Here is a 13,369-nt window from a genome sequence, read left to right on the forward strand (position 1 = left end):
TTGTAGTTGTGAAGGATATACAATGGAATCCTAAAATACATAATACACTCTTATTAGACATAACCTTGTGTAAGAAAGGTTATAAGTTTAATTTAGATGATAATAGAATTGATTGGATCTTTTTTTTGAGTATCATACTCAAATAAAGCATACTTAATAATAAAACTTATCTTACACCTTGTAAAATTGAAAAAATTATTATAATAATTAATTTATCTATCTTAAGTTAAATACTCATTAAATAACACCAAGCATTAGTACATACTTTGATGCATATAATATAAGAGATGAAATGGATAAATAATACCAAAAGATTAAAGTTCAAGGATAAAAAAAATATATATATATATTCATTTGTTAATTATGCATTGTTAGTAAGGCTTATAAGCAATCTTTTCTACACAAGTAAAAGCATACCAACGGTAGTCTAAACATGAAATTATTTAATTTTGGTTATTTTGATGCAACTAATTTTTGTGGTACCAAATGGTTAGCTATGTAGATTGACAAATTATGATTATTGTAGCCTTATATTTCTTCAAACTAAGAACCATGAGCATGTTTCTTATAAATCTTAGGAATTAGAGGAAAAAAAGAGAATAATAAAAAAAAGATGAAGTTTTTTTTCATTGATTATTTGCAGCCATATTTGTGACTTGGGCTTACACTTGTCTTTAACTTGCAAAATTTAGAGGTAAGACACCATATAAAGTTTTCTATGGTAAAAAATCTTTTTTAGAAATTATATTTTGATTTGATTATCATGCTTGATACCATATACTAAAAAAAAAGCATAAAAAGCTGAATTTATGTCCTAATACATGTTGTCTTGTTTGAAAATGCACTAGGCACCTAGTTATAAAAGATGAAGTTGTATTTTACAAATATCCAAAAAAATCCTAATATGTTTCATCTATATAAGAAGAATGGAATTTGAATATTAATTCAAAAGTACTTAAAACTACTACAAAGTGCTCAAAAACACTCTTCTTAGTAACTTTAATCCTACATAAATTCTAATTGCCTTATTACTTTTATAATTAGAAATTTTGATTTATCTTTGCAAGTCTTAATATTAGTCAGTGAATTTTGGCAAGCTGTAACTCCTAATTTGATTGTCCACTTAGTACAAAATTTTGCATGCAAATTCCACTATAAGTCTTTTATATGCTTAGAAAAATTTAGCCCAATCCAATTTATAGATTGTGAGAAAAAGCCCAAAAACTACACTAATGTTACTTGGTCGCCAACTTGAAAGGAGATGTAGATGTTCCAATAGCAATTTCTCCTTCTCCAATTGTTAACTTTAGCTCAAAACTGGTGTGCAGCTTGATCTTGAAGTCTTCTACCACTATGCCAAATTTCACCTTGATCCAATTAGTAGATCTTTAGATATTATAGAAACCCTATCCAATCCCAAATTGTCAACTTCTAATACCCTCTTGTACCAAAATCCAAAGATCTCTCAATTGCACTATTAGATTAACGCAAAATTTTATATGCACTTATTATATCCAATCACCCAAGCATTGTCAAATTTTGAATCATAGATGTGACACCAATTGCACAAACTAGCCAAGAGTGCTAGCCTTAATTATATTGCATAAATTCCAAATCACTAATACAAATCTTGACTTTGAAGAATAAGTGCAAAGTCATTCCAAACCCTTTGAAAACAAGCTTTACACCTCTAGAATCAACTTGAAGCTAGATCATCAATCCTAATTGCCAATCTTTGAATGCCCTCCTACTTTATCCTAGGCAGTCATTTTAGTGGCTAGAGGCTTGATTTTGACCTTGTCTCACAAATAGTCGACCCTTGAATATCAATCTAACCTATCCTAGGGGTTTTTTAGCCCAACCCTACCCTCAACTTAATCCTAATATCAACTATGCTAATTATTTATCTCTTTTAATCTGGTTTTACCAATTTATGGCCTTTCTAAGGCAATAAAAGAGTTTTTGCAACCTAGATGGTAAAATTACTAACCAACTTTAAATCTACTAGCTATTAAGATAAGAAAATAAACTAAGAGGCTTTTATAAAAGCCATGTTTAAATATTTTGAATTATTATTGAAGCAAGATGATTAGATATTAATTAGAAATTTATTTTTGATTATATTTTCACCATATAGTTGTGTTACATTATGACTATGTAAAGGCAAAGAAGGATACATTTGTTGAATATTAACAAAAAAAATACAAGATTTTCTTACATAGGAAGAGAAAATAATTTTGAGTTAAGATGTGGTATTCTTTGATGACAAAGATGAACTGCTTGGTGAATTATTGACTCTTGAAGAAAAAAATGGAAGAAAAAATCTCAAATAAAAAAAAATAGAAATAATTACTTAGCTACAATTTCATCATTAACAAAACTTTTGGATGATTATTGGAATATCTTAAAACCAAAATATTAGAAGTACATGAGGCTATTCCAACTTAAAAGAAATAAAGCTTTGATGTGGCTAAAAGTTGTTAATCTAAAATTTTACAAGCCACTTATTCACTAAGATCAACAAAGCAAAATTGCCAAAAAAATCTACACAACTATAATGTAATCCATCTCTCACCAAATAACAATAAGATAATCATTGTCACATAACACATTATTTCAAAGCCTTTTAAAATTGACCATGTGCCACTTATAAATCATTGATCCTATATAACAATCCAAATACTTGTGTACAATTAGTCAATCAAATCAACATAGAACAAATATTTGTGAAACACTTTACAAAACATGTTAAAAAATTACATATCCACAAAATTATGATTATTTTGCTACTAAGAAAAAAAAAACAACCAACAAATACAATAATCTAGCCAGTGTTCACCTCTGTAAACCTGGTTACAGTATCCCATGGTGATCCAAAGGACTTAAAATCCAAAAAACCAAATTTCACAAGAACTTCTTTGATGTAATTGGTTTAAGATACCGTCATAATGTAGAACTGGCAGCAGCAGGTCACGAAGGGTACGAACAGAAGCTGAACAATGGAAGGAAAGAAGAAGAGAGAGAGAGAGAGAGAGAGAGGGGAGGCAAAGCAGGGCAGAGACAAGAAAGGAGGAGGAGGAGAAGGGCAGCAGTGCAAGGAAGGAAGAGGCGGGATGGGGGGATTAGGGGTTGGGACTTGAGAGGCCGGGTGGGGGCTGGCAGGCACGCAGCAGCAGCACTCGCACCAGCAGGAGGGCCTGATATAGCGACGCCCAGCGTGCAGCAGAGTTCTTTCGTGACCTCCGCCGTCACGCCCCGCTTCGGCTCTCGCCCGCGTCGTTGCAAGCTCAAGCTCGCGCTCCTCCTGCTCCTCTCGCCCGCCCTCGCTTCTTCGACTCTCGCACCGGTATGCTTCCCGGCGTTCCTCTTGTTGACACGCCCTCCTCCCCCTGCCCCCTCCCCTACACTTTGTGGTCTCTGCGCCTCCATTTCTGCTTCTTTTCGAGTTAGGGTTTCGCCCCTTCCATCTCTCCCTGCTTCACTTGCTGTCGTCAGCGTTTGTGTTTACTGTGCGCCGCTTCTTCGTCTCTTGTCAAGCCCTTCCAGTGCGGCGCGCTGCATTCCACCTGTGTTTTCCTCGGGGTCGGTATCGACCGCGGCCAGGGTGATTGGATTGGAGCTCTGATGCGTCAGGGGTCTTGACAGTGTTTTTCTTTTATGCTTCAGGAAGTATGTAATGTTTTTAGGCTTGCGGTGCAAACCCTTCTGGTCTGATTTTTGTGGCGCACTCCTTGCTGCTTCGGTGAGAAGGTTTAAGCTTTTATGCCACAAGGCTCGGAGGATCTTAATACCGTGCGGGTGAAGGGGGTTTCCGCATATAAAATGTTTTGGCTTTATACAGGACACTGACTTTCGTTAGGGTTTGGGCCGGTTGCTGCAGCAAGCATTCCAGCATGGCAGGTTCTGCGCCAGAAGGATCCCAGTTCGACGCGCGCCAGTATGACGCGAAGATGGAGACCATGTAAGTGTTGTGATCTTGAGTCCCTTGTTCTTGCAAACTTGCGTTAGCACCGAGTATTCCATCTACGTAACTGCACGCGCGAACTTTTCGTTGTTGGCTCTCGTCCAGCATCACCTCTTCTCACACCCCTACCCTCCGAGTCTTGCGATGCTGGGACGGCTCCCCTTTGCGCTCTGCGAGTGTGCAATTGTCCACCACGCAGGACCATTTGTGTCCAACCGAGTCATGAAAGTGTTCCGGCAAGGGTATCGTGGGAGGTCTCCAGTCATTCCCGGTAGCTGTCTTTACCGTTGGTGTTGACGCAATATCGATGTGTGACTGGTGTATCTCAGCTTGGGCGGCGAGGGAGAGGACTTCATTTCCACATGGGAGGAGGTCCACGAGACGTTCGACGTGATGGGTCTTCACGAGAACCTTCTGAGGGGCATTTATGCGTACGGTTTCGAGAAGCCGTCGGCCATCCAGCAGCGCGGAATCGTGCCGTTCACGAAGGGGTTGGACGTGATCCAGCAAGCCCAGTCCGGTACGGGTAAGACCGCGACGTTTTGCTCAGGCATCCTGCAGCAGTTGGACTACCAGCTTTTGGAGTGCCAAGCCTTGGTGTTGGCACCCACCCGTGAGCTGGCCCAGCAGATCGAGAAGGTGATGCGCGCACTGGGCGACTACCTTCAGGTGAAGGTGCACGCGTGCGTGGGAGGAACCAGTGTGAGGGAGGACCAGAGGATTTTGCAGGCGGGTGTGCACGTGGTGGTGGGAACACCCGGGCGTGTGTACGACATGTTGCGCAGGAATGCGCTGCGCGCGGATTCCATCAAGTGCTTCGTGCTGGACGAGGCCGATGAGATGCTTTCTCGGGGTTTCAAGGACCAGGTGCGGTGTTGTTGTCGTTGCTGTTGTTGTTGTTGTTGCCAGGTGCCGGTGAGCGTTTGTGGAGAATTGTGTTTGGTCGTGGTGGGAGCGGTGTGGATGGAGTCGCCGGTTCGGGTGCGACGGTCGATGATGTTTTAATTATGCGTTATCTTTCCGAAAGGGGAGTGGAGATTGATTCCTCCTTGTGGAAGCAAGATGGCTGAGACCTTTGCAAGATACGTTTGCACGTTGGTGTGGTGGTAGGGTAGGGAGTGGTTGGAGCAGCGTGGGTGCGTGGCAGTGTCGTGACTTGGCTTGGACGAGTGGCTTACCTGGTGCGGTGTCCATGACGTGCAGATTTACGACATCTTCCAGCTGCTGCCCCAGAAGCTTCAAGTGGGCGTGTTCTCCGCCACCATGCCCCCGGAAGCCCTCGAGATCACGAGGAAGTTCATGAACAAGCCGGTGAAGATCCTGGTGAAGAGGGACGAGTTGACGCTGGAGGGTATCAAGCAGTTCTACGTGAACGTGGACCGCGAGGAGTGGAAGTTGGACACCCTGTGCGACCTGTACGAGACATTGGCGATCACCCAGAGCGTGATCTTCATCAACACCCGGCGGAAGGTGGACTGGTTGACGGACAAGATGCGCGGTAGGGAGATAGAAGGCATCGTGTTGATTGTTTGAAGAGGGTTTGGTTTTCGTGGGGTCGGACCGGGCGGGTGTCGCGTTTCGGGGATGTGGAGTGGCGGGGTGGATGGTGGGCGTGCGTGGGTGTGGCTGTGGTGGTTAGGCCGGAACTGTGTGTGTGTGTGTGTGTGTGTGTGCGCGCGCGCGCGCGCTTGGATAGGATGGTTGGCATGGCGTCCAGCTTGGATGATGTTGTCTGACATTGAGTGGGTCGTGTTTTTTTTCTTTTTCTTTGTGGGGATGGACAGCCCGTGACCACACCGTGTCGGCCACTCACGGAGACATGGATCAGAACACCCGGGACATCATCATGCGAGAGTTCCGTTCGGGGTCTTCCCGAGTTTTGATCACAACGGACCTGTTGGCGCGGGGTATCGACGTGCAGCAGGTGTCTTTGGTGATCAACTACGACCTGCCAACTCAGCCGGAGAACTACCTTCACCGTATCGGTCGCAGTGGGCGGTTCGGGCGCAAGGGAGTAGCGATAAACTTTGTGACGAAGGAGGACGAGCGCATGCTCCAGGACATCCAGAGGTTCTACAACACCGTGGTTGAGGAGCTCCCGTCGAATGTCGCGGATCTTCTGTAGGTCGGGGATAGTTCTGCAGGAGCACGTGAGTTGTAATATGCATACTAGGCTGTTAATGTATTATTTTCTGGTTAAGCTGTACTGTGATGTTCTTTAGTGAGCAGCTTAATCAATTGTGTTTTTGTAAGTGCGTTTCTTTAGTATAGTTTTTTTTAGCATTCCTTTAACATCTTTTCTGTAGCCGGAAATTATTTAACATCTGCCAGATTTTTATGTCTTTGTAGAATTATTGATGTTTCTGTTGCAGTTTCCGCACGGTGGTTGGGTTATGGTGTACGTGGCCTTCGGTTCTATTGAGGGATTTTTCAGTCGGTCAGAATTATTAGGTCTATTTCAGTCACTTTTAAATTTAGTGTGAGAAGGAGACAACGGGAGATTTGTCGTGTGTAAAGTGTTCGGCTCATCGGAATCGCTTGTCTCCTTTCGGATTTGGCTCTGGAATTAAAGGTTTTTATTTACTTTTGTTGTATTGTCGCACTCTTGTTTTAGATGGGTTATCAGATTGCTTATTTTTAAGGATGGCTTCGTAATGGGTGTTCTATTTGCTCTTTGTTTGATCGAGTGGTTCTTCGTCTCTGAATAATGTGGAACACGCTTTGATTATGCTTGTGAACAAAAAAATTCTGTTTCATAATTTTCCTAGCAGAGTCGCGTACACAGGATCTTGTTGCAATTTGTTTTTTGTTATGAATGAAGGTTCCCCCCCCCCTCCACACGTGTGAATTTTAGGAATGTGTATCTTTAGAGTACTATTAAACGTGACGAAATTTTCGCTGATGGACAACGGTAACTTTTGGCGAAGGTTTCCAGTTGCCCTGGGGTACTTCCGTTTTGCCTTTGCCCTCTAGGGGGCACTAATATATATATATATATATACATAGAAATATTGAATATCAATTAGAATCTCTGTCAAGCAGATGTTTCTCTATTTATAAACACTGAAAGCGTTCTAAATAAAGTACCATAGTGAATTTCTAGTCAAGCAGTTAGTCCCATATTATTCTTGTAGTGTCCTAAAAAAAACTTTTGATTACCACAATGTAGCAGCAAATACTCATCTACAAACTTATATTCGTGAGCGAAGTAAATATCTTAAGATGTACAATTTTTATTCTATTCATATATAACTTTTTATTTCATTTTTCTAAGAAAAAATCTTCAAGATGTTTTAAATAGATATACTAGTTAGTTAATTTTGAGTTTGTTGTATCAATTCTTAAACCATCTTACTATTGCTATCAATTTTTAATTTTATGTAAGAAAAGTGATTTCCATGTCAAAAAAACAGCTGGTGTGGTTCTTGCATTTTATAGCAAAGAATCGACGCTGGGGAGAGTTGGACAGGTTTTTGCTGCGACGAGCTGCTCAAGCCAATTAGGGCTTGGAAGTAGCATCATCCGATGGATGAATGGTGTTGCGAGAAGCGTTGGAGGGCAAGCAGTGTGGCAACAGAAGCAGCAGCAACAAAGGTTCTTTAGTACCAGAGAAGGATTTACTGTTAAGACAAGAATGTGGCACAATAAAAGTCTTGAAAATATTTGAGACCAACCGCATTAAACATTTGTTACTCACTAGGGAAAAACTGCACCTTTCGAGCAAAAGACCAGTGATTGTTGAAATTCTCCCTTGGTCTTGACTCACACCTACCTAAGCATGTCAAAATAGCAATAATATTTCAAATAATTTTCATTGTAACGACTCCAGACTAACAGCAAAGGGACTGAATAGGGTTGTTCAATTGGGAGAAAATGAGATTATTCACAAGCGACTGACCTGAAATTGCTTCATTCAGCAAACCACCGTACAGATCCTTTGAACTTGAATGATTAAATGCTCTCAGAGGGAGAATTCAGAGAACAAGTAGGGGACTGAGGCGCTGAACGAGTAACTCTGCAAGTGCGTCTTTGTTTTTAGAGATATTAGGGAGTACTTCCTCAGTTATTGTTTGACATGGAAACAGAGCCTGCCACGGCCAGCTGAAGCGCGTGTGCTACAATTGCGAGGAGCAGCAGCAACAGAAGAGTGAGGGGGACCAGTCTTCCTTTCTCTGGCGCGGGTCCCGGTCCCACCTCACGTGTGCAGCATTCACACCAGCACAACGCACACGCCTCTTTGCTTCGAGCCCCCTTCAGGCAGATTCATTGGGCCCCCACGGCGAGGATTCCCACAGACATTCACCGCTATCCCGGCGATTGGTAATGCTCGGCGCACCGTCTTGGGCACGAGATTCGATAATCACAAGACGGGTGCATCGAATGTCCAGGCCATGATCCAGAGAGCCTGTGAATGGCCCTATTCTCACGCGCCGGGCCAACCATGCCATGGATGACCTGCAGGCACTCCAACCGCAAGACCCGCATCCGGCAGCTGCCGCCTGTCTAGCAGGAGGCTCAAACACGCGACACGACGAGGCAGTCGGGGACGCAGCCCGCGGAGCGCCCCGGTCCTGGAAGGGTTTGAGAACATGGCCTGGGCCGCCTCTGGTGGTGATCGCGATCGGTGAAGAGTGCGTCGCGAGTGCGTTGTAGGTCGCAGGATGCACACGTGGTCGGGGTTGATCCGATTGATGAGCTCGGTTGCTGTACAGCCCAGTAAAAGACCTGGTTCCGGACGCACACGGCCAACAGCCAGCGGTGGCGGAAATTTTGAAAAGGAAGGAGGCGGCTCCTGTGATGCAATTGGGCGGTAAAATTCTGCAGGTGCAGGCAGTGGAGCACTGGGGTAGGTTCGAGCCCCGGTTTGGTTGAGTCCAGGGCGACAAGCGAGTGGAAGAAGGTGAGGTTTCCGTCGCTGCAAATGCTGGACTCCATGTCGGGTGCGCGTGGACGCTTGTACACTTGGGGTGCACCTTGGAGTTTGCGCGGTTTGCGCGCGCGAACTTGGATGCGCAAGGGCAGAGCGGGGGGGGAGGGGGAGGGGGCAAAGTATAGTATAAAGTAGGGTGATCATGGAGAACGTGCACCACCGGTGGGTCTAGTGTTGCGTCGGCAACCGAAGAGGGATGTAGTGGCCGTCCTAGCTCAGTTGGTAGAGCGCAAGGCTCTTAACCTTGTGGTCCAGGGTTCGAGCCCCTGGGGTGGCGCGGTACAACTAATCCCGTCGGCCCGTGGATCCTTATAAATTCCCTCTTTCTATTTTCTCCTCCCCTTTGTTGCCCTTTCTTGTCAGGGAGGGGACCGGGACCCGCGCGGAGGCAGGGAAAAGAGAGGGGCATTTCGGATCAAGAAGGTTGCACGCTTCTGTAAAGAACCTGTGCAAAACTCAACATCTCGTGGTAGGGAGGTCCTCCATCCGGATTGAATGTGACAGTACATGAAATCATGTAGACTAACGAGCGCGAGCTAGTTCCTCTTCGGGCGTGAGGGCGGGTAGCAGAATCCAGTCACGGGATTGAAGGGAGGATCGGAGGGATCAAGGGGAGCTGGAATGGGAATGAAACCTCTGTCCCTGATGGTTTTGATGCACTGATAGCACTATGCTACAACAGCAGCACAAGTGGTGAAACCGCCGACCGGAATGCGGAGCGTCCAAACCAGTTTGTATGCTAACGGCATGGCCACATCGCGGATGACACGGATGATGGGGACGTCGGCGACCAACTTGCGCAAGAACTTAACGATGGGGCCCATGCCTAACACTGCTGGTAAGAAGCGGATGTCGGTAAATCTTTTGTCGCCCTTGAGCAGTTTGTCAAGAAGTTCCACGTGTTTGAAGTTAACATTGTTCCAGCAGCATTGAGGCTCACTCCATTGATGAAAATGTTCTCATCGGCGCACACGGTAACTGATTTGCTTTTGCAAAAAATGTGCCGATGTGGGGCGTTCTGGAGTCACTTTTGGACAGAAACTCACTCTGGGTTGTATTGTGCACCCGCCTCTGCTTCCATCATGTGTTCGTGTTCGTGGTTATCCTTTGTAATGACAAACCAGATGTAGAAGTTGTGAATGCGGACAAGACGCCTAGCGAGCTGCAGGTGAGATGTGGCATGACCTTGTGCGGGGTGTTGTTTCTTACGATGGGCCCAAGGATTTTGTGCCGTGACATGGTGACGTTCTTTCATCAGAACATGGCGAGTCAGGAAAAGAACTTGAAGAGGACAATCTTGATCAAACACAGTTGTCCATCCGTTTCTCTGCTGTCACGGCGAACAATTTTTAAGGAGTGACTAGCTTGTAAATTGTGACGTATTTATGTGCTTACTCAGAACTTGAATCTATATGATCTGTTTCTCCCGAGATTTATGTTATTGCCAAAAAGACCTCGTCAGAATCCAACTGGAGAGGTGGACCAAGGATGACATCTGCTTCTGGCAAGTATCGACAGCCGGAGGATCATCCCCGGAGCAATGCGAATAACTAGTACAGAATTCGATTTGGTGACTTGATCACTTAACACTCGGGCACTACCCTTTGTGAAGGCAAAGAGGGCTCGCCGACCTTGAGATGAACTCATCAAGTGTAAGTAAGTGTCTTACCAATGGAAGATTAGCATGCAAGACTCATCAGATCATGCGTCTCTCTGTAGCAGGTAAAGTGAAAGATGCAGCCATGTTCTCTTCTCACACTCAATACGAAATTCCGCAAGGTCCTATCCCAATCAAGTGTGCTTGCCTAACTTATAAGGTGGGCTAGGATATATAACCGTGGAAGTCGACAAACAAGGCCCAACATCTACGGTTACATCCTGATGAAGCAGCTTGTGCTTTGAAGCTTCATGTGGATGTCAGGCATTCGCACAGAAATCACAATAGTTCTGCAGCCGATTTAAACAGTCACCGTCAGTGCAGAGCTAAGTGAACATCTATTTACGAATTCATACATGAGTGTTGATAAATTGAATTTTACAATGGACCCTCAGAACCATCGTGCGCAGGATTCTGCTGTTAACATCCAATATAGGTGTTGACACATTTTTAGCCCCTGTTCTATTATTACTCTAGTATGGTGTGCGCCAGCACTATATGAGCTGCCACGTTACGTTTTCTTGTTGTCCGCCTGGATTAGATCTTGCTTGGCGGTTACTGTTCATTGGTACCTAAACAACCTTGTTCTCAGAGTTAAACAAGTGAAATAAAATCTAGTTTAGTGTTTGGTTATAATTCTTCAAGGTATCAGAGCTGTGCAGTAGTCTCAAAGTAAGTAGAACATGTAGCATCCCAAGCACACTGAGTATTCAGTAGCATATGCACGAAGAACCTTATGTGTATCACTTTGTGAGTTAGATATAACAAAATGGAGACCCTAGATATTGTGATATATGCTAGGTCCTCCAACAAACTACAAGTTGTGGAAAACCACTATGGAGCATGGTTTTGAAAAGGAAGACCTGTAAGACTGCATTGAAAGTGAAGATGAAGAAAATGTGAATGGCCACACATCAAGAACAAGCAACTAAGAGGAATTTGGAGTAGATGGAAGAGGCGGATAAACAACCAACAAAAAGAATCCACATTCCAACATGTCAAGAACTAGAGACTTAGTCCAAGAAGAAGAAAAGAGCTCTTGGCATTATTAAGGTAATCATTAATAGAGGGGCCACAAGATTGTATTGTTGATTTGAAAGATCTCAAGGAAGCATGGAAGAAAGTGAAGGATTTGTACCAAACTCACATTTTGGCCAACATATCATGGTACTTTGAAACAAGAGATCAGTGACACAAATGGCAGACAATATGGACATGCTTGCATTTATACAATTAATATATGATTTGCTAAAGGAATTGCAAGCAACAGAACAATAGTTTGATGATGCCACAATAATACAAAAAAATCTTATCTACCTTCTATTAAGTTTTGAATAGTTTATTTGTATAATTCAAAACAAAAAAATGATTCCATCCATCTCAAAGTTGTTCAACAAATTATATCTCAAAGAAACTAATCTAAAACTTCAACAAGGATCATCATATGAAGAAGCCTTAGTCATGAAAATTTGGAATTTCATCTAAAGAGGGCATTTTTCAAATCCAAGAGATGGAACATACGACAACTTCTAGAGGCAACCCAAAATATATCAACTCAACTACAACACATGCCTTGACTAAATGGTGTGTCATTACTATAAAAAAATATGACTATTATGGCAATTTATACTATCTCAATACCATTGTTTTCAAACTTTTAGAAACTACATAGAAGATACTCTAAAAGGCAATCTATAAAGGCATACTTTGCAAATGAAGTCACACATGATAGTTCACTATCCTTTGTAAATATATCTGACAAGGAAATTATAAGAATTCTTGTTGTTCTATCAATAAATACATATCAAACTCAAGATTGGGTACTTGATTTAGGAGCATCACAATACTTTGTAAGTGATCCAAAACTATTCTCTAAGCTAGAATTGAATAGCACATAAGGTATAGTAACATCAACCTTGGGCCAAGATCACATGATTCAAAGAATAAAAAATATTAAACTTCTAATGTCCAATGGTGAAATCAAGGCCATTACAAATATTTTTTATATTCAAAGACTTAGTAGAAACGTGCTATCCATTGATCAAATTATTTAATTTGAAAATCTTATATTGTTCAAAAATTCTAAGAGCCTAATTCTGATGTCACAAAAATCGTATAAAACCATAGCAATAGAGAGCAAAGACCCAAGACTTGGCCTCTATAAATTGTCATCTTTCATTAAAAGTCTTGAAGTACCTTTGGGTGCTTGATATACTACCCTACTCTACTTTCAAGTTGAATACAAATAAAAAGATAATAGAAAGCTGAGACTAAGACGTGATCAGTATTGTATAATTTACATTTGGCCTTATCTCTATTTCTAATGAGACTATTTGAAGATGTGGTTTTATTCAAAACATATTCTACACAATTAACATAATTTGAGATAGAAAGTTCTATATCATGTTTAGTTTACTTAGATACATTCTATCTCTAATCATCTCAATAGTTGTGTTTTGAGTTTATTGCAAAAGGGCTTGTGGCATGGCAATGGAAAATCCTTTATCTGGTCATTATTCCAATACATGTCAATAAACTAATTAAGATCACGTTTGAAGATGTGATATGTATATTACCCACTTGACCTTCAAAAATAATTCTTATACATATAATATATATTTTTTGAAAGTTACTAAATCTTGCTTTGATTATCAACCACAATAATAAGTCCAAGGTTGAATGTATACAATACCATATTGACCAAATTTAAGATAAAAAATTTTAAATTAAAGGAATTGAACTATAATTTTTAGCAATTGTATAATCTTCATAATTTATAAAATAGTAGTATTTCATTGTAAAACTTCCAAATATTCAA

General features: G+C 42.2%; 3 protein-coding genes and 1 non-coding gene across 8 annotated transcripts; all 4 read left to right on the forward strand.

The window, feature by feature from the left end:
* Positions 1-3,242: 3,242 nt before the first annotated feature.
* LOC112278667 (eukaryotic initiation factor 4A-10) lies at positions 3,243-6,547 on the forward strand. Of its 2 annotated transcripts, none has more exons than XM_090250898.1 (5): positions 3,243-3,346; positions 3,667-3,961; positions 4,294-4,831; positions 5,168-5,462; positions 5,749-6,547. In XM_090250898.1, the coding sequence occupies exons 2-5, from the start codon at positions 3,894-3,896 to the stop codon at positions 6,087-6,089; spliced, it is 1,242 nt and encodes a 413-aa protein (XP_090107024.1). In that variant the 5' UTR covers positions 3,243-3,346; positions 3,667-3,893; the 3' UTR covers positions 6,090-6,547. The 2 variants fall into 2 exon arrangements, with proteins under 2 accessions (XP_090107024.1, XP_024368037.1); XM_024512269.3 differs by having other exon boundaries at positions 3,881-3,961.
* Positions 6,548-6,698: 151 nt separating this feature from the next.
* LOC149989101 (uncharacterized) lies at positions 6,699-9,226 on the forward strand. Its single transcript, XM_090250899.1, has 3 exons — positions 6,699-6,909; positions 7,403-7,558; positions 8,050-9,226. Exons 1-3 carry the CDS (start codon positions 6,821-6,823, stop codon positions 8,357-8,359), a joined length of 555 nt encoding a protein of 184 aa, XP_090107025.1. The 5' UTR covers positions 6,699-6,820; the 3' UTR covers positions 8,360-9,226.
* Positions 9,075-13,369, forward strand: LOC149989102 (uncharacterized). Of its 4 annotated transcripts, none has more exons than XM_090250901.1 (2): positions 9,075-9,732; positions 10,153-13,369. In XM_090250901.1, the coding sequence occupies exons 1-2, from the start codon at positions 9,606-9,608 to the stop codon at positions 10,245-10,247; spliced, it is 222 nt and encodes a 73-aa protein (XP_090107027.1). In that variant the 5' UTR covers positions 9,075-9,605; the 3' UTR covers positions 10,248-13,369. The 4 variants fall into 4 exon arrangements, with proteins under 4 accessions (XP_090107027.1, XP_090107026.1, XP_024377558.1 ...); XM_090250900.1 differs by having other exon boundaries at positions 9,079-9,732; positions 10,614-13,369; XM_024521790.3 differs by having other exon boundaries at positions 9,224-9,732; positions 10,019-13,369.
* On the forward strand, positions 9,099-9,171 carry TRNAK-CUU (transfer RNA lysine (anticodon CUU)). Its single transcript has one exon. It is a non-coding gene; the product is annotated as a tRNA-Lys (tRNA).

Source organism: Physcomitrium patens, chromosome 6 (assembly GCF_059467195.1).
Source record: "Physcomitrium patens ecotype Gransden chromosome 6, ASM5946719v1, whole genome shotgun sequence".
In the NCBI taxonomy this organism is placed as follows: domain Eukaryota; kingdom Viridiplantae; phylum Streptophyta; class Bryopsida; order Funariales; family Funariaceae; genus Physcomitrium; species Physcomitrium patens.